Below are 18,368 nucleotides of genomic sequence, written 5' to 3' on the forward strand. Positions count from 1 at the left end.
TCAGTGTCAGGAAAGGGTCAGATCCCCAGAGTGCCAGGACAGGAAAAGCTCTCAGACAAGCAACATTTCACTGTTTCTTCTAGGATAAGTAGAATACAGCTCATGATTCTTCCATGACTACTGCTGAAGCATCTTGTTTCTGAACAGAGAAGTTACAAACATATTTCCTAGATACAATTAACCTTCCCTCAGCTGCCCAACAAGAATGAAGAAATGCAAAGGACTTGGTAGTGACAGAATCATCGTGTTTTATTTCACTTGAGATACCTACAAGTCTTCCCTTCTTGTTCTGTGATCAGAATCCCTGGAAAGCCTACTGTACATCAGGATTTGTTTGTGTCTCAGTCCTGTATGAAGAATACTATTTATCTGACTTTGAACCCAAAAACTCTTTATATTCTGCCTCCCATTTTCAGCTGTCACAATGTATCAAAATCGCTATTCTTCTCTCTGGTATTTATGGCTAAAGGAGTCATTACTTGTCATCAGGGAGCCATCTGCACAGTGTCATTGGGTACTGATACACAGCCACTGTTTAAGCTCTGAGATAGTACATTTCTCAAAATAATGCCACTACATCCATCTTCTACATTCCCAAACCAAGAAGATTGTTAATAACCGTTAGACCACAGCCAAGGGAACAGAGGGTGTACCATGGTGGTGTAGGGAACTGCCCTTTACAACAGAATCACGATGTGACAAACAGAAATTAGATACTTGTTTTTTTCTTTCAGATTTTGACTTTATATTTTATTGTATAGGACAGACAAATCTTGAGCAGGTGTGGTTAGGGAGTCAGGCACAGAGTGGTATCTCTGCATTGTGAGGATTCTTTTATGGAGGCTGCAGGCTAGATGCTGACCCTATGACATGACGGAGCAATGGCAGCAATTTCCAACCACCAGAAAATATCAGAATCCTACGTGCAGCAGTTACTGTAAGTAGAAATTTCCAGCTTTGTTTTACGTTCTGTATTTATTATTTACTTACTCACATTTTGGTTTATTTTATAATCTAAATTACCCATTGCTAATCCTGCTTCATAATCTATAGTAATACCACTATTGACCCCAACTTTTTTCCAACTCAGATGCTACTGGCTTCTAAAATCATTTTAAGTTAGAGTATTGAACTTCAAATCACTAAGTTGTCTAAGAAGCAGTTTGTAAGCACAAGAAGTAATGTGGACGGATGGACAGATAACTGGTTTCAAGGCTGGTGTTTCCTAATCCATCAGTATAGGCATTTTCTTTAAAGCATAGAAGATGAAGAAAGAAGTATTTGTGTTTCTTTCTCTGCAATTTTTTTTTTTTTTGGCTGCTGTTAAGCACACGCTCCTTAATTCTGTAACTCATTCTCTTACTAACCATAGAGATGCTAATGACTAATAGTGAATGGGATGTGGTTCTGGATCTGAGAAGAATGAGGAGTTCTTAGAGTGTCTAGGAGTCATGATGCACACACCCTCATACTTGAACTGGGCTCCAGACACCCATGAGTTACAGCAGCTGGTTAGCGTATTTTAAAAGAAGTCAGAAGTCCATACCTCATGTGTATTCTTTTTCACTTTTAGGTATTAGTATATAATTTGGAGTTTGATAGAAAGCCCATGGGAACTATATGTAAATGAAATAGACTGTGTGGGCTGGATTTTATAGAGGATTTTATTGTGCTCTTATACTCTCCTCATGTTCAAGGGAAGAATATGTATGAATGAAAGGGGTACTAGTGTGGGCCAGAGAAGGGAGTCACAATGTTGGGCCAAGGTGGGCAAATGTGCTGACTTGATTTATTTGGGTAACACTGAGCTTGCCATAGGTGATGGAAAACTTACTCCTGGCTGTGACAGAATGTTTGCTTTCAGAAGGATTTTAGAAAGTGTTGATTTTTAAACAAAATCCTGTTCCTAGCAACAAAGTATCTAAGATGTTTACCCAAGCTACCAGGAGCCCAGAGAAAGACATTTAAATATTTAGAAGATTAGAAGACAAAAAATAACTAGTTGTTGAGTGCCTGTGAAGTTCCTTGTCAGACAAATCATGTAGTAAGGCTTGTAAACCAATTACAGTTACATACTTTTACAGAAAGGCATTGATAATTCCAGTCTCTGTCACTTCACCCTGTTTTATTTTCATCGAATGGATTTATAATTCAGTGATGGAAGCCCTGACATTGTCCTTTTTAACCACTGACGTTACATTGCTTTGGTGGGTTACATCATTCTATTCCTTCCGAATTGCTAGGAAACATAATTGTATTACAAACTCACAATGACTCTATCAAACATTTTATTACGTTATGTATGTCTTCATGTGGAATTAATAAGAGGAGAAGACAAGAAAAGGAAAGGCAGAAACATACAGCAAGATAATTACCGAAATGAAGTTGAGCTCTAGAGGGAAACAGTACCACAAAGGTGTCTGGAGGGAGATGTGGGACTTCATGGAATGAGAACAATCCAGCAACCTACCTTGGTGTCTGAGATGAGTCAGAGTCAAGTAATGAAGCTTGGAGCTCAAAGCTTTGTCCTTCTGGACCTTTCCAATGCTCTAGAAAGATGAAGCAGGAACAAAAGCTTCCTAGCAGGAGAGTTCTGGGTGGCAGTTCCCAGACCACCAGTGGTCCAGAGGGCTGCTTGCACTAAACACGTCTTCCCACAGCATCACAATGATGAATTTCAAGTAACTTTTACCTGGAAGTACTGAAAGTGTAATGGTATTCTGCAACCTGCCAAGAAGTCCAGTCAGTATAGGTAGCAACCCTGCAAATAATTCTTCAGAGAATGATGAAGCTTACTTGGGAACAGCAGTAGTTATCTACAGGCATATGCAAAGGAGTGCTGACCAGCACAGGTTATTAAAGGCAGAAAATAAGAAATAGTTATGCAAACTACTTCTGATACAAAGTTCATTTGTCTTAGATTGAAATCAAAGAACTAGGATAAGTTCATTGGTGAATGTGCTATGCAGGGCGAGTGTTTTGTCTAAAACATCTTTGCTACATTGTTGCAGGATCCAAAATGGTAAAGAACTGAACTCCTCGTACGTATATTGATGTGATGCATGCAAATCCTGAGGCATATAGAGAAGTAATCACCTATCTCTGCTGTGGCTGCTTAAAAGATTTTGAAACAGTGCTTACCTCACAGAAGCTTGAGGGAGCCCTTTCCCACTTCTCATTTTGTCTGAGAAGAATCATTTTATTTTTGTATCAGCAACTTTCACTGCCTCTAAACTTCAGGGCTCTCAGCCAGTTGCCACTGATTCCCACATAAATAACATTCCCAGCTTGCAGACCGGGTAGTGATGCGGAGAGGGACACCTGACTGGGAGGAACATCGTCTTAGGCTTGAAGCACCAACTGTGATCAAGTGAGATGAAGCTAAACACTAAGGCATTCGTAAAAACAAACAGTGATGTTGGAAGGAGCATTTCTACCATCTCTGATGCTTTCAGTACTTTCCTTTACATGGTTTATAAAGGAAGAATATTATCTCCATTCTTCCTGAAGAAAAAACTTGTTGAAAACCCCACTCTTTTGTATGTAGAAGTGACAAATCCCTCAGGTATCAGCTACACAGGTATATTGGTAGGCTTATAGGTGAGGATGGAGGCATCATGTCATCATGATCTTGTGCTATTTGTTATTATTTTGAAGATTAGAAGTTTAGGGTTTTTACTATTATTTTTATTTTAAATTAACACTCAGATGCATTCTTATTTGCGATATATTATCCCAATACTGATGGCTCACAAAAGTATCCTGTTCAATAGTTGTAAAATCTGAATCTGCCTCTGGTAAGAGAGGTAAAACAAAACAGGGCCAGATAGACTGAGCTTGGATAAGCTCTGAAACCATCCATCAATTCGAAATGATGTTTAGTGATATGAATTGTTTGGGTAAACTCTAGAGGAATTCATACTGAGAGGAGAGTATCCATCAACAGGCTAAACCAAATTAAGTCCACAATACCATACCTCCAGGTGCCATTGACCCTTGTACACTTAATGCCCTGTCTGCTGTTTGGCTCTACACAGCCCTATAATGGCCTCATATTGTTTTGAATTCATTATTCTAAATAATCATTTTTCTACACGTTTGTTCAGGACTAGGATGGTTTTGTATGATGTCTAAATTCTTTGGACTTGCTTTTATATAGCACCTATATACTGGATATAATAACCATTCATAATGGTATATAAGAAATGCAACATTATTGGGTAGGGTGTGAACCAATGAATTGATATTGGAGCTATCTTTGAAAAGGCTTCATGACAGTGCAACAGTCGGCCTCTTATCCAATGACCAATTGAGGACGATGACTTTGTCATCCCTAAGAATAATTCTCCTCCCCAAACAAGAACACACACAAGTCATAGACAGAGAAAATAAAGGGGATTTCCTGACCATAATGGCAGAGGCACTAATTAAACACAGTCATAGCATTTGTAACATAAATGTATTTCATTGACTCAGACATATAAAAAATGAGTTCTCCCTTAAACGTAAGATAAAAGGTGTTAGTTAACTGCAATTATAAAGAAAATTACTGAGGTCCAGACATGCAGATGAGGGAGTCCAAATGCAGAAACAATGATCCTATAAGAAGCCACACCCTTTGCTGAGAGTATATAAAGGTCCCAGAAAAGGAGTGATTTTCAAATTCAGTCTTCTGTTATATTCAGCTCAACTTACACCTGCCATCAACATGACCTACGGCTGCTATTCTGGAAACTTCTCCTCCCGTTCCTGTGGAGATCAACTGAACTACCCTCACTCCTCCTGTGGCTCTTCCTATACCCGGCACCTGGTTCAGAGCACTAACTTCTACTCTCCCAGAACCTGCCATCTGGGGTCCTCTCTCCACAGCGGATGTCATCAGAACTGCTTCCGGCCCATCAGATGCCAGACTTCACATGTGGTGCACAGCTCCTGCCAGCGGCCCTGCTACACCCGAAGGGTCTCCAGCTTCTGCAGCCCCCACAGGACCACATATGCTACCTCTCAGGGCTTTGGGTCCAGTAGCTGCCACTCTCTGGGCTATGGGTCTAGAAGCTCTTACTCACTGAGCTGTGGATCCAGTGGCTTTAGACCCCAAGGTTTCTCTTCACTGGGCTATGGATCTGGATTCTGCCGCCCATCCTATGTGCCCTATAGAACCTGCCAGTCTTCTTGTTACAGACCAAGCTGTGGTACTGGATCTAGATTCTGCTGATCTTCTTCCTTGTTTCCAATCTTTCTGATCACTGTCACCAGTCCTGATTTCTTGGCTGTTGTCATCTTCCTTCGACTGGGAAGAATTATCTTCTCATTCCTGATTGCCAATTCCTCACTTTCTCTCTGACCCCAGCTACTGGCTGATGTGTGTCCTTTGAGAGCTCTGTAATTAATCTATTAACTCAAAAATAAAGTGTGCATTGCAAATAAAATTTATAGTGTTGAAATTCTTTCTAAATTTATGAATACTAAAGGTTTTGGTTAATGAATATACTGATTTTATATCCAGCCATGCCTGCTTTTGTGAGTTCCTGTATGCTTGCTTTTTGAGATTGTGAAACAGTGAATTGATTAACATTAAAAGAACAGTATGCACAGGAATACAGAGTTTGAAGTTCCACTAAGCTGTGAATTAGATAAAAGTCTTACATGCCTCAGATAATTTTCTTACTTAAAAACATAAAGCAAAATCATGCTCTTTGAGAGCATAGATTTTTTTATTAATTAAATCTCAGATGCAGAAAAATGATTTCCATCAGTGGTGGGTTCTCAAGTCTATGCCAAATGGTCTGACTAAGTTCTGTTAAGAAAGCAGAAGTCAAAAATGTATTTGATTTTATGACTATGGGTTCCCTTGTGCACTGGCAATAAACGTTTTGATTTGAATCTGAAATATCTCCCATGGGCTCATGTGTTGAATGACAGTTTAATAGGTGATAATCTATTTTAGGAGGTTGTGTAAACTTAATTAAGGGGGGGGGCTACCTCAAAGTTATGCCTTTGAAGGCAATAGGTCAGCAATAGTGTCAGCCTGATCTGTATTTCCTTGTCTTCCACAATGTGAATTCTCACCATCTCATATCCTTAGTGCAACAGGTAGACCCACTCTCCTGTACTTCTCTTCGATGTTGGATCTGCAGCTCTATGAAATGGTGAGTCTGTATCAATCTTTCCCATACAATGTTCTGCTAGGTATCGGGACATGGCAACACTAAAATAAATAGAGAGGAAATGAAAATTACCGCATCAATTATGGAAAGTGGTATAGATTCTCCAAAATGTTAGAACTACCAAGTGATCTAGCAATTCCATGACTGGTTATATAGCTAAAAAGAATTCAATCAGTGTGCTTGGAAGACATAAACACAATACTGTTTATAGTACCTTAGGAATAGAAGAATATACTGAAAAAGGTCTGTAGAAAATGTGGTACATATATCCACAGTTGAATTTTAGCCATTAAAATGGTGGGATGCTATCCTTGAGACAATATGGATAAAAGTAGAGATCAATATGCTAAAGGATATAAGCCTGACTCCAAAAAGCAAGTCCTGAATGACATTAGCCATAGGTGCAATCTGAAAAGTTTGCTCTCATAGACACTGAATGTAAAGTGGTGATTCCCAGAAACTGTGGAGGAAGGGTTGGAGTGGGGAGCCAGATATGAAAAGGTTAACCAGTGAGGAGTTAATTTACAATTTGATAATTATGAGAGTCTCATATGTAGACAGTTGTTAGTTACCCCCAAGACATGAGTGCCACTATGGCATAATTGGTTATATCTTGCATTTGGTAATTTTGTGTTCATAAACTGTACTGCTGAGTAGGATTCTTGCTTGTTTTTCTCCATTGGCAGATAGACCTTTGGATACTATGAGAGGCAATGCTCAGTGAGAAGGCTTCCAGGTCAGTTCCATCTCAATTCCTCTAAATCTTGTGTCTGAAACTTGAAATGTCTTAAGTAATAGTGCCTTATCTTCGCACTAAGGAAGGCAACCAAAGGCAATGGCAATAGCTTGTTCTGCAGGAGTGTTCTCTTGTATTTGGTTAACAACTCAAAGGGAGGTTTACTTTGCCTGGCCCTGGGGAGTTGGTTAGTCTAGGGCTCTAGGGGAGACAACTACTAACCTAAGTGTTATAACTTCATTTAAATTAATATGTATGTATATGCATATACTATGTATTATACATTTGCTTTTGGATGTAAAGCCTGTATAATAACAGGGAATTCATGCCTGGGACTGTAAACCTAATCAATTGATCATGGCTGATGATGAAGTCATGGACCCTAGAAGAGAACCTTGTATTTTCACTTTCATAAACCACTGTAATTCCCAACTGCAAAGATTTATACTTATATAAACAAGTAAGTGTAGCTCTCTCCCTGCACCATCAAAGAAGTTTATTTTCAGTAAACAAAGACCACCACATAAATTGACAGCTGGTCAAAATGTAGAGGCACTGACTGTGGGAAGCCCATCCCAAATTGAAACATCTACAATATAACCTCTATGCCTATGTCCTGGGGAACATCACAGATTTCATGCAACAGTTAAAATACATTTAATTTAAAAACATACAAAAAAGCCATTTCCACCATTTGCAGCCACCAGGATGGAATTAGAGTGTATTTTATTAAATAAAATGACCAGAATTGGAAAGAGACTCTAATTCATTTCTGTGTGGAATCTGGAAATGCTGATGATGTAGAGTCAGAGAGCTAGAAGGTGACAGCCATGAAGGAGAGGAAGAACACAAGGACATGGAAGATGGCCTACAATTGATAACCTAGAAGATTTGCTTTTAATGATGCATTTCACTGAATGATAACCAAATTCAATACATAGTCTATTGTTAAATTGTACAATTACACAGCGTGTCCTCTTTGGATTTCATTTAAATTATTACTTAGATGAAGTTAAAGATAAGGTCATTTATATCATTAGAGGTGAGCATTTTATATGCATTTGAGTTAAAAAAAACTTTTTATGGTAATATTGTCTAATTTATGTGCCAAAAAAATTCCTGAAACAGATGTGAAGATAGATAGCTTTAGATAAGGTGCCTATAACTGATACAATAGATGATTCATGCAAGTTCTCATAAATGTCCCCACCATTATTCCTGTATTTTATACAGCTGTTTTGGTCACCATTCCATTGCTGTGAGGAGACACTATGACCAAAGCAACTCTCATTAAAGAAAAGGAAGCATTTAATGAGGTGCTTGCTTACAGTTTCAGGGGATTAGTTCCACTGAGGACTAAGCATGCAAATATAAGAGTCTATATTTGAGAGAGAGTTGGTTGTTCTCATCCAATCTACCACAAAAGTCCTAGAGAAAAACAAAACTACGTAAAAATCTTAATAAGAAGCACTGTAAAATGACAAGAATATCTGCCTTGCATCAACAGTCAAAATGACAAAACAAAGTGAAATCCAAATATTAAAAATTTGTGCATGCTGACTCACGTCTGTGTTCCCAACACTTAGGAAGCTGAGGCAACAGAACTGCAGTGAAATCAATACCAGCCTGTCTATATAGTGAATTTTAGGACAGGTCTGGGCAGTGAGACCCTGTATCAAAAGAACAGAAACAGCAATGAAAAAGCAAAAATAAAAGAAATACTATGTTATTTGAATTATCCAGAAATAGAACGCCCCCATCACTGTATCAGATAAAATCCCTCATTTTATCTGATTCTTTGTGTACCACCATCCATATTCAAATTGGTAACCAATTGACCTTGTTTCAAGTCAAAAGTCTTTAGTCATTTTGCCTTTAAATAGTCTTTGTTTATAAGTGTGACCCATCATATTTCTCATTCAATTTATCTTATCTGTTTTCCCATTAAATTGGATTCTAGAAACAATATGAAAGTTATTTTAGAAATGGAAAATCATTGTTGGTAAATTGAATATTATTCAACTCAAATAAAAGTGATGACACCATTGAAGTCTTCACTGTAGGCAAAAACCAACCTTTTGCCGCAATATAGATAAATATACAGCAAGGTTTCACCAGGAACACGACAGGGACATTTCTTTTCATGACTGAGTACCATTAAAGCCAAAGAATACCAACAGTTCTGATATAGAAGCAGCTAGTTTGATCAGTGCTAAAACAATACAGTAAACTGGCCTGTAAATAAAAAGTGAAGAATGCAATCCACCCGCTATTTCAGAAGTGTATTGAGGGACACATATAGAAATGAAAAATTGCATGTCAGCTGTGATGGCATATACCTTAAATCCAGCTTTAAAATGCAGAGGCAGGAGGATATTGATTTATAATAAATTTTGTGGGCTAAATATTGAGATGTTGTCAGAAAGTATAGAAGGGAGGGAGGGAGGGAGGGAAGGAAGGAAGGAAGGAAGGAAGGAAGGAAGGAAGGAAGGAAGAAAGAAAGAAAGAAAGAAAGAAAGAAAGAAAGAAAGAAAGAAAGAAAGAAAGAAAGAAAATCCCAAATAATGGCTAAGAACATGAATGATATCTAATCCAGAAGTCATTAAAATCAGAATCTTAGTTATATCCAGCTGAGCTCACACCTGCTCTCAAGGTGGCATACAACTACTAATCTGGAGACTTCTCATCCCCGACCTTAGATACTGGCTGACTGCCTCAGTTTTTCCAGTGGCACTCTGCCCCAGCAACCTGGTCTACAGCACTACCAGCTGCTCAGACATGACTAAGATAACACTATTCCATTCTGATTCCATTGTGTGTTTGCTTAGACAGTTCTCAGTCCCCTAGCTCCTTCCCCAAAACACTCATATCTACCTTGGCAACACATTTGAATGCCATAGTCCAGATGTACTAACCAAAATAATCTGCAAGTTATCTCTGAAATAACTACTATGCTCTGCCAGGAACAAGCGTTTCAAGGATATCTTGACCCTCATGTAACTATGATGTATCTTTGTGGGGTTTGCCTTTAAAAACTCTGTATCCCTGAACTTGGCACTGAGACTTTTCAGATGCCCAAACCAACTCTTGATCTGGCTATCAGTAGAAAGAACTTAAAACTTTTTATTGTGGGTCCTGAGTTATGTCGTATCTCCGAGCTTTGGATCCAGCAACTGCAGTTCCCTGTGCAGTGAGTCTGGAAGCTGCTGCTCACTGGCCTGAGGTTTAAATGGCTTCAGATTCTTAAGTCATGGAGGATATATTGCCTTCACTCTAATCTATTTGGATACACTCTTTTGTCCAGTGTTATACACCTCCTCAAGCTATCATACTTCCACAGAGCAATCCATGTATCTAGTTTCTATTAATTAACATGTGGACAGGCTAGAACTTGTAGGTAACCTCTAGAGGTCTAGCCTCTAACCAAGTAATTTTCTTCAGTTTTGAGAAAAATACTCTTCTTTGGGACCTCCCAATCAGTTGTTAACTTATTTTTCCTTCAGTTACAATCTAATGACAAAAAACATCGCATGGAAAATACATAGAATGATACATTATGAATGATATGTTTGGTAAATTAATGGAATTAGTGGGATAAAATTGTTAGATCACTCAGTGTAAATTATGCTCACACAATTTGAATTAACTTTAAGGGATTAATATAATTTACATTCATGCATCTTCTTCATAAATAGCTGAAAAAACAAATAAATATTAGCTACTAAAATCATACATTCTAGCTTCAAAATATGCTGCTAGTTTCTCAGTTTTATCTGGAGAAGAAATATGTGTGTGTGTGTGTGTGTGTGTGTGTGTGTGTGTGTGTGTGCTTCTTATTTTGTTTTGGGAAGCTTGCTTAGTCTTGCTAGGCCTCTTAGAGAAATTTTACAAAATCTGACAGAATGGTATATTTATCTTAGGCTTTCAATATTTCCCTTTCTAAAACTTATGCTTTCTGTCACTATTTACATTATAAACCAGATTTTATGTGAATAATGTCAAGAAAAGTATATGCTATATTCCCTTTGAGTATGGAACATTTATGGTTTTTAAGGAAAATGGGAAACTAGGAAAATACTAGTAGGAAAATTTGGTCATATGAAAGTTTTCTACAAAATTAAAAGAAGTTTTCTTTGATTTAGTACTGAGTGGACCAATGGAAAAATACTCTCTAAGTATTTTCCTCTTACTGACTTTTGTATATGTGTAAGGAGGAAGTCAATTATCATTTGTAAGAATTAATTATGATTGTGGCACATGAGTTTTCACTTTCTTGGATCTAATATTTATACTAAACATAGTTAGGAAGAAAGGTAATTAAAATCAAATTTCATATTTCCTATTTGCTACTTCAAAGTAGATTTGTAAATTCCATTTTAGAATTTTATGTTATGATTCATATATTTCATATAGAAAATAATGAAGTGGCATGACTGGTAGCATATTGATTGTGCTTATAGTTCATTACAAAAATATTATCTTTGTACACAGATAAATAAACAAAACTAAAAAAAAATTTCTCTATCTGTTAATCTGTAGACCTTCACAGGAATTATGAAAGAAATTTTTACAAACTGCACTTACTTCACACAAGAGGAACAGAAAACTCAAGGGAGATCAAGAGTCCACAGTTGGTCCCAGCCCTGTGAGGACACTGCAGTCAAAGACTGTGAGAGATGGAGAATTTTTGCAGGAAGCAAAGATATCCATACGATGAGAAAGAATAATGAGAATTTTGAAACTGACATAAAAGTTGACAAACTAGAGGTGTATAAAGATGTTTGTCAACAACAAATTTACAAAGTTAAAGTGGCAGGTACAGAGCATGTCAAAATTCAGCCCAGAGATGTTTCCCAGGTTCCAGCAGTTCTCTGTTTGTATATCACCATCATCTCACAACTTACCTGGTTGTATTTCTTTGCTACTAAATTTGCTTTCTATTTGGCCATTCTCAACTTACTTTTTATCTCTGTAAATATCCTCATATATTTTATAAAACCAATTTTGCTAGTCACATACATTATATTTAGAATGATATTTAGTTATTTAATGTAAATACACGATTCATGTCAGCTTGTAATTTATTATGATGTAAAATATGTATCCATGTAGGTAATAAAATTCTTGCACTATGCATGACAAATAAGATGTTAGAAGACCTGGAAAGTTTCTTGGTTATTAGTTAAACATGTTCTCCCCCTACTTCTGTTTAGTTGGGACCTAGTTCAGGACCAAGTTTACGCAGCATTTTAATGTATAGAATTATTACAAACAAACCTTGTTTTCAGTAGTATAGTCTAACTAATGTTAAGATACTCTATGCATTGTGGGTTCCAAAACATCTAGTTGTCATTTATGGCAAGTCTCAGAGAGGAATCATATTACAGAAAAAAGATTCTAGAATGAAATCTTGCACACTGCAGATGGAAATTAATATATCTTTGGAGAGGCAATCCCTAAGATTGTAGATAAACCAAACTTGACCAAGGGACACTATTTATCTACACAATTATTTACAATTGTCCATCATTGCTGATCCTTCCAATCCACTTGTCATAAAGTCACATGGTTGCACAGTGGACTTAGTTTATAGGAAAGGACCAATGCAGAACAAAAAAAAAATCAGACAATAAGAACAGATCCCCCAGACCCTCATAGCATCTTTTGCTCAGATCACATATGTAAGCAACATTGAAAGTCTTGAATAACCAGCTAAAAAAGAGTATAGAACATCCCAGCTAGGTTTAAGATAAATTGTGTTTAATGTGGCTGCCTTTAAATAATGCAAAAAGAAAAATGTGTTCTCTGTGGTTGGAGCTTTATACTAAATATTGTTTTATAAACTTGGAATAACTGAAAATGATGTTCCAGTTGATACTTCTAGATTCCTGTAAAGTGAAAACTGAACTGACAAGCTCCTTCAGGAGATGGGAGAGACTATTAGAATGTTGACATGAGGAAATCAGTGAAAGAGACAGATAGACAGATACATTGGAGTGAACACAAAATGAAATCTTCATATTTCATTCCAATGCCTAATGGAGTATCTACTGTGGAAGAGAAAATAAAATATCAAGGACACAACATGATTCTGCCAGGTAAGTTTACTCAGGCTTTGCCAAGAGTCTCTAGCAAGGAGAAAATTAAGAAAAGAAGAATTGAATTAGAAAAAAAGGCAAGCATCATTTTAGAAGTGGAAAACAAGAGTTAGAATGCAGACTGCCTTTTCATGATTTCCTGATTCTTATGTTGCTAACTATTCTTTCTTTCCATCTTTTTAAAATTTAACTTCTTTATTGATTCTTTTGGAGTTTCACATCATGCACCATAGTTCTGCTCATCTCCCTGTCCCCCCATAATCTCCCCTGCATTGCTGCCACAACAAAAGAAAGCAAAACAAAGCAAGCAAGCAAATAAACAAGCAAACCTCTTCACTTCTTCTTTTCCATCCCTTCAACACCTCTTCATTTGACCTGGTAGCTCTGGGGGCTTCAGTGTGTCACACAGTGTCCCCTTTTGTCTGATCAGCTTTACTAGCAAATGTTCCTTGCAATGAGTCACCGGCCTGGTTCAAGGCCTCTGGTTTCTATTTCACCATCATCACTGGATTTTTACCTGAATTCCTCTGGGATACCCAATAGTGGCCCCACTTTTGGAGATTTTGTGGGTATTGTTCCACAGAACCAGTCCCTTCATGAGCTCCAGCAGGTTCTAGATGGGGTAGATGTTAGCACAGGCCAATCTAGTGGTAGCTGAGCTGGTCAGTCTGGGCCACTGGGACCACCCACATCAGGCAAAGGGGCAGAGTCAGCTCCCCTATGCCCATATCCTCAGGGTTGGTTTACTTTAGCCTGTAGTGAGGGGTGCCAGCTCTCTTGCTGTCATGCCCAGCAAAAGACAAGGGAAGATTTTCCTGGGCCAGCAAAGGGTGGGACAGGCTCAGCATGACTCTGATTTCATCTTGCATGGTTTCTAAGATCCACTGAGGTGACATGGGCCACAAAAATCAACACAGAACCCAGCTTCAGCTAGAGCATGGACCCAGACATGACCCTCAACTGCAGCTATGACTCGGAAGTCAACATGGCATTGGGCTGCAGCACAGGCCTCTCAGATCTACATGTATCATGGCCCCCAGACTCCAGCCTGGACTCAGATGGCTAATTTGATCCTGGGCATCCTCACAGCTCTCTCTGTAAACAGGAGCCACATACACCAATCCAGACTCTGACTGCTATAGGTCCATGGACCCCAATGTGGGCCTCCTCAGCAGCCTGGCCCCAGATGACACCATGGGTCTGGTTGGCACACAAGCCACCTACATTTGTATGGCCCCTGCTGCAGCATGGTGCCCAGACCCAGTAAGGCTGCAGGCTACTGCCCAGATCCCAGGCCTCTGTGCAGGCTCTAGTGGCAACCTAGACCACAGACTTCAACACAGACCCCAGGTGCAGTTGCACCATAGACCCAGACATGGCCTCAGGAAACAGCTTGGCCTGATCATCATCCTAGCTGTAAGTAGGAGCCCTGGCCACCCAGATCAGGATGGCTTTGGAAGCAGCATGGCCCCAGATACTAACAAGGACACAGGTTGTAGCCCAGACCATAGGCTTCATGTGGCCTTTGGTAGCAAGATGGGCCATGGACATCAACACAGACCTTGGCTGCAGTAGGATGATGGACCCAGACATGGTCCTCAGCAGCAGTCTGGGTTGTATCTGGTTGTCACCATTGCCCCAGATGGCAAAGAGCATACTGACCAGCATGGCCCCAGGGGCAGCATGACCACTAGATCCCAACATGGACAGCCACAGATGAGCCCAGACCACTGTTATCCGCACAGTCCTTGATGGTAACAGACGCTGCAGACATCAACACCTACCCTGGCTGCTGTAGGACTATGAACTCAGACATGGCCTTTGGCAGCAGCCCAGTCCACACATCACTATGACCCTGGATGGCAAGCAGACCTCCCCCACCAGCCTACCCCTTACCACCTTCATCATAGCCCCAGGTGGCAAGTAGGCTACTCCTCATTCTTCCTTTCTGCCTCTTTCCACAGAGCTGGAACCATTCCATTTCTTTTTTTTTTCTCATTTCTCCACCACACATTTCCTTATCATAATGGGTCCCACCTTCCCAGTACCACAAGGGGGACTATGAATATCTTCCTCCTAGCCAGGTCCTTATGGACTCTGGATGGCCTACAACTGGCTAGTCCTGTCTGAACAGAACTGCATCAGATGGGCCATGGATTTCTTCACCAGCTATTCTTTCTTAAGTCATATTTTTATTCAGTCCTTTGAAGGGAAGAAGCACTCTATGCTGATGGACAATACACAGATGATGACTCATGAGGATATGAATTGGCAGTGAAAAATAAAGGCGGTCATTAAATAATACCTTACAAAGAACAAAGTATCTCCCAGGATCACTTGAAACACTAGGAATGTGAAAAAAGAACAACCAGGTAAAAATATTAACATGGAGAGATGGTTAGACAAGAAAATTGGGCTGCTGGAAAAAATGATAATGACCGATCCTCTAATATAGAAATATTCATTGTTGTTGTGGTGTTATAAAAACGTGGAGTTTTTATATATAAGTATAATTATTAATATGCTAGTCAATTACAGGTACAGTGCTTGATGATTTATACATATGTAAAAGTGGACATACATGTAAAAAAACTGTAATTGCATCACACCCACTGATAAGATTATAGATGTTTCTCACTTAACAGCACAACATTAAACCCTGATCTTCTCATGGCCAAGCATGTGAACTCATATTTCTACTCCTGTAGTAGCTGCTCTGAAAAGTTACCCCTGCATTAGGTTGGAGGCTTCCTGGCCCACTCAAGCTTCTCCTATGGTGTCTCATATGAAGGGATTTTTCTATAGTCATTGCTGTCTTCCTGATAGTAGGCTTATGTGCTGCTTTTGGTCCAGTGGCATCAGACCAGTACATTTTCAGGGGATTTTATTCCCTGTGTTTTAGACCCAGAGTAAAACATACCATACATTTTCCTCCTATGAAAGGTCAAACTTGGTTTTAGCACCCTGAATTAGGAGCTGGCTTCCATTGATCAATTTAATGAATCCCATACATGATCATGAAAATGTCTGTGATGTTCATTATGAGATTTTCCAGGGACAAGTAGCCTTTATGTCCTTTATCATAAATTCTTTTCTCTTAATTTTAAGATTATATTTAACACGTGTGTGTGTGTGTGTGTGTGTGTGTGTGTGTGTGTGTGTGATCATGCCACATATGTGGAGGTGCTCACTAAGGCCAGAAGAGGACGTCAGATCCCCTGAAGTTGGAGTTACAGGTTGTTGTGAGCCACCCTTCATAGGTGCCAGGAGCTGAGCTTGTGTTCTGTACAAGAGCAGCTCTTATCTGCTGAGTCATCCCTACAGCCCCTCCTAACAAGTTTGTTTGTTTGTTTGTTTGTTTGTTCTCTTTCCACTGAATAATAGGTTAAAAACATAAGGTCTTGTGTTTTCAAATTTAAGGAATAGTGAGCTAAGTGTAAACTCAGCATTGTTTATGAAATGTGTACAACTTTATTTTCTTCCAAATAGATACACAGTTTAATGATTATAATCTATTTTCCTTGCTCATTTTGACATCCAAATATTATGTACTTTCTAAAATAGGATATTGATTGAAATATGTGTTCAGTTTGATTTGGCAAGCTAAAAGCACATTGAAGCCTAGAAAGTTGGCTCAAGTGTTAAAAAAATAATTTAAAGTGATAATAACTCTTAACCAACTTCAAATAAGTTTGGTTAATATTTTGTTAAAAGTTACCAGTCTTGTGCAAGCAGTGTTAAATTCAAAGAACATTGAAAATTTCATAAAGAGAAGCTATAGGTGATGAGTATGGGTCCCAACAATGTAGTTCCAGCATCTTTCTGGTTGCATATCAATGTTTTATTGAAGCCCCAAATAAATATGGATGAAAACACAGATGTAGATAAATCAGCAGATGATATTATTTCACTTCATTCTGAAAATAACATTGGAGACATTCTCATTCTTTGTCTAATATTCTTAGGTTGCAGAGGGCAATTCAAGAGTCATATTTAACTAAGATAAGTGGGCTTCTATGTAGTAACATCACAGTATTATCATCGAAGAGTGGTGCAATCAAGGTACTCTATTTTTTGAGGATGGTATATGGACCTGTTGCATATAATTTTTCATACATTTCTACTTATTTTAAAGATAAATAAATAGAGTATATCACAAGTCTTCACAGTTATCAATTCTAAGGTCAGTATCCAAAATTTCCTGATGCACAGGACCTCTCTGATCAGCAAAGCCAAAAGGAAGACAGAGCATATCATGGGATTTTCTGATCTAGAACTGAATGAGCCAGCAGATAGAGTTGGCATCTGTTAGTGATGATTGTACTCTAGCAAGCTTCTATAAACTGTGAGACAGTGCCAGATCATTTCTTCTAAGACAATGTGATGGTATATTCCTGCAAGCCTGTGGCTAGGTGTAATTGTTTAATGCATAGACTTGTTTTATATGTATTTATGCTAATGTATCATACACACACACACACACACACACACACAGATTGTTTACAATTCACGTTAAACTGCCAGCCAGCTACATTTCATCTTATGTTGAATGTCTGCAGAATTCAGCTTATGCTGAATTAAGTTACCTAACAACCATATTCTTTTTCTCAACCAGAATTTATTGATTTCTCATTTTGACAAAATTCATTGATTTTTCTTTAGTCTTTTCAGATGAAGGGATATATGATACAGAGACATAACAGATGGACACTCAGAGTTAAAGTGATGTGGTGAGCATACTTAAGACTTTAGAGAATAAAATGAGAATAAAACCTATTTCAAAACATTAACTTTTTAAGGAATTGAAAATAATAAGCACAAACCAAGAGCATCAGAAATTACACTAAGTATTTGGTACTAGAGAAGAAAAATCTGTCTTATGAGTCATGGAGAAGAGATCCAAAGAAGAATTTCTATATAGCAGCAATGTTGCCATTTCAAATGAGATGATCAGAAAGTTCTTTGTCATGGGGGGTTACAGGGAGAGGAAATAAAGATGCCACTACCATCATCTCTAATCCCCACCCGTTTGATGTTAGTAATAGCTCCTTTTTAGACTATACTAGCAATAGTTTAGAGGGTGCCTGAAATGGCTTACCCCAGTTATCAGACAGGTAAATACCATAACTGTCATCATAGAACCTTCATCCAGTAACTAACTGATGGATGCAGAGGTCCAAAGCCAAGTATCAGGCCTGAACTCCAGGAGTCCAGTTGAAGAGAGGAAAGAGGGATTCTATGAGCAAGGCACATCAAGATCATGATGAGGAAACCTACAGTGACAACCAAATCAAGCTAGTGGAAACTCATGAACTTTAGACCAACAGCTGTGGAACCTCCATGGGACTGGACTAGGCCTTCTGCATA

The 18,368-nt window shown here is 38.6% G+C and overlaps 1 protein-coding gene across 1 annotated transcript; it reads left to right on the plus strand.

Annotated features, from left to right (window-relative positions):
• Positions 1–4,687: 4,687 nt before the first annotated feature.
• On the plus strand, positions 4,688–5,425 carry LOC118593753 (keratin-associated protein 13-1-like). Its single transcript, XM_036203266.1, has one exon. The coding sequence runs from the start codon at positions 4,709–4,711 to the stop codon at positions 5,213–5,215; it is 507 nt and encodes a 168-aa protein (XP_036059159.1). The 5' UTR covers positions 4,688–4,708; the 3' UTR covers positions 5,216–5,425.
• The last annotated feature ends 12,943 nt before the right edge of the window (positions 5,426–18,368 follow it).

The sequence above is a fragment of the Onychomys torridus genome, chromosome 12 (assembly GCF_903995425.1).
Source record: "Onychomys torridus chromosome 12, mOncTor1.1, whole genome shotgun sequence".
NCBI classification, from domain to species: domain Eukaryota; kingdom Metazoa; phylum Chordata; class Mammalia; order Rodentia; family Cricetidae; genus Onychomys; species Onychomys torridus.

What these genes read in the sequence shown, in the direction of transcription:
- LOC118593753 (XM_036203266.1), top strand. Translation starts at nt 4,709, where the DNA reads ATGACCTACGGCTGCTATTCTGGAAACTTCTCCTCCCGTTCCTGTGGA.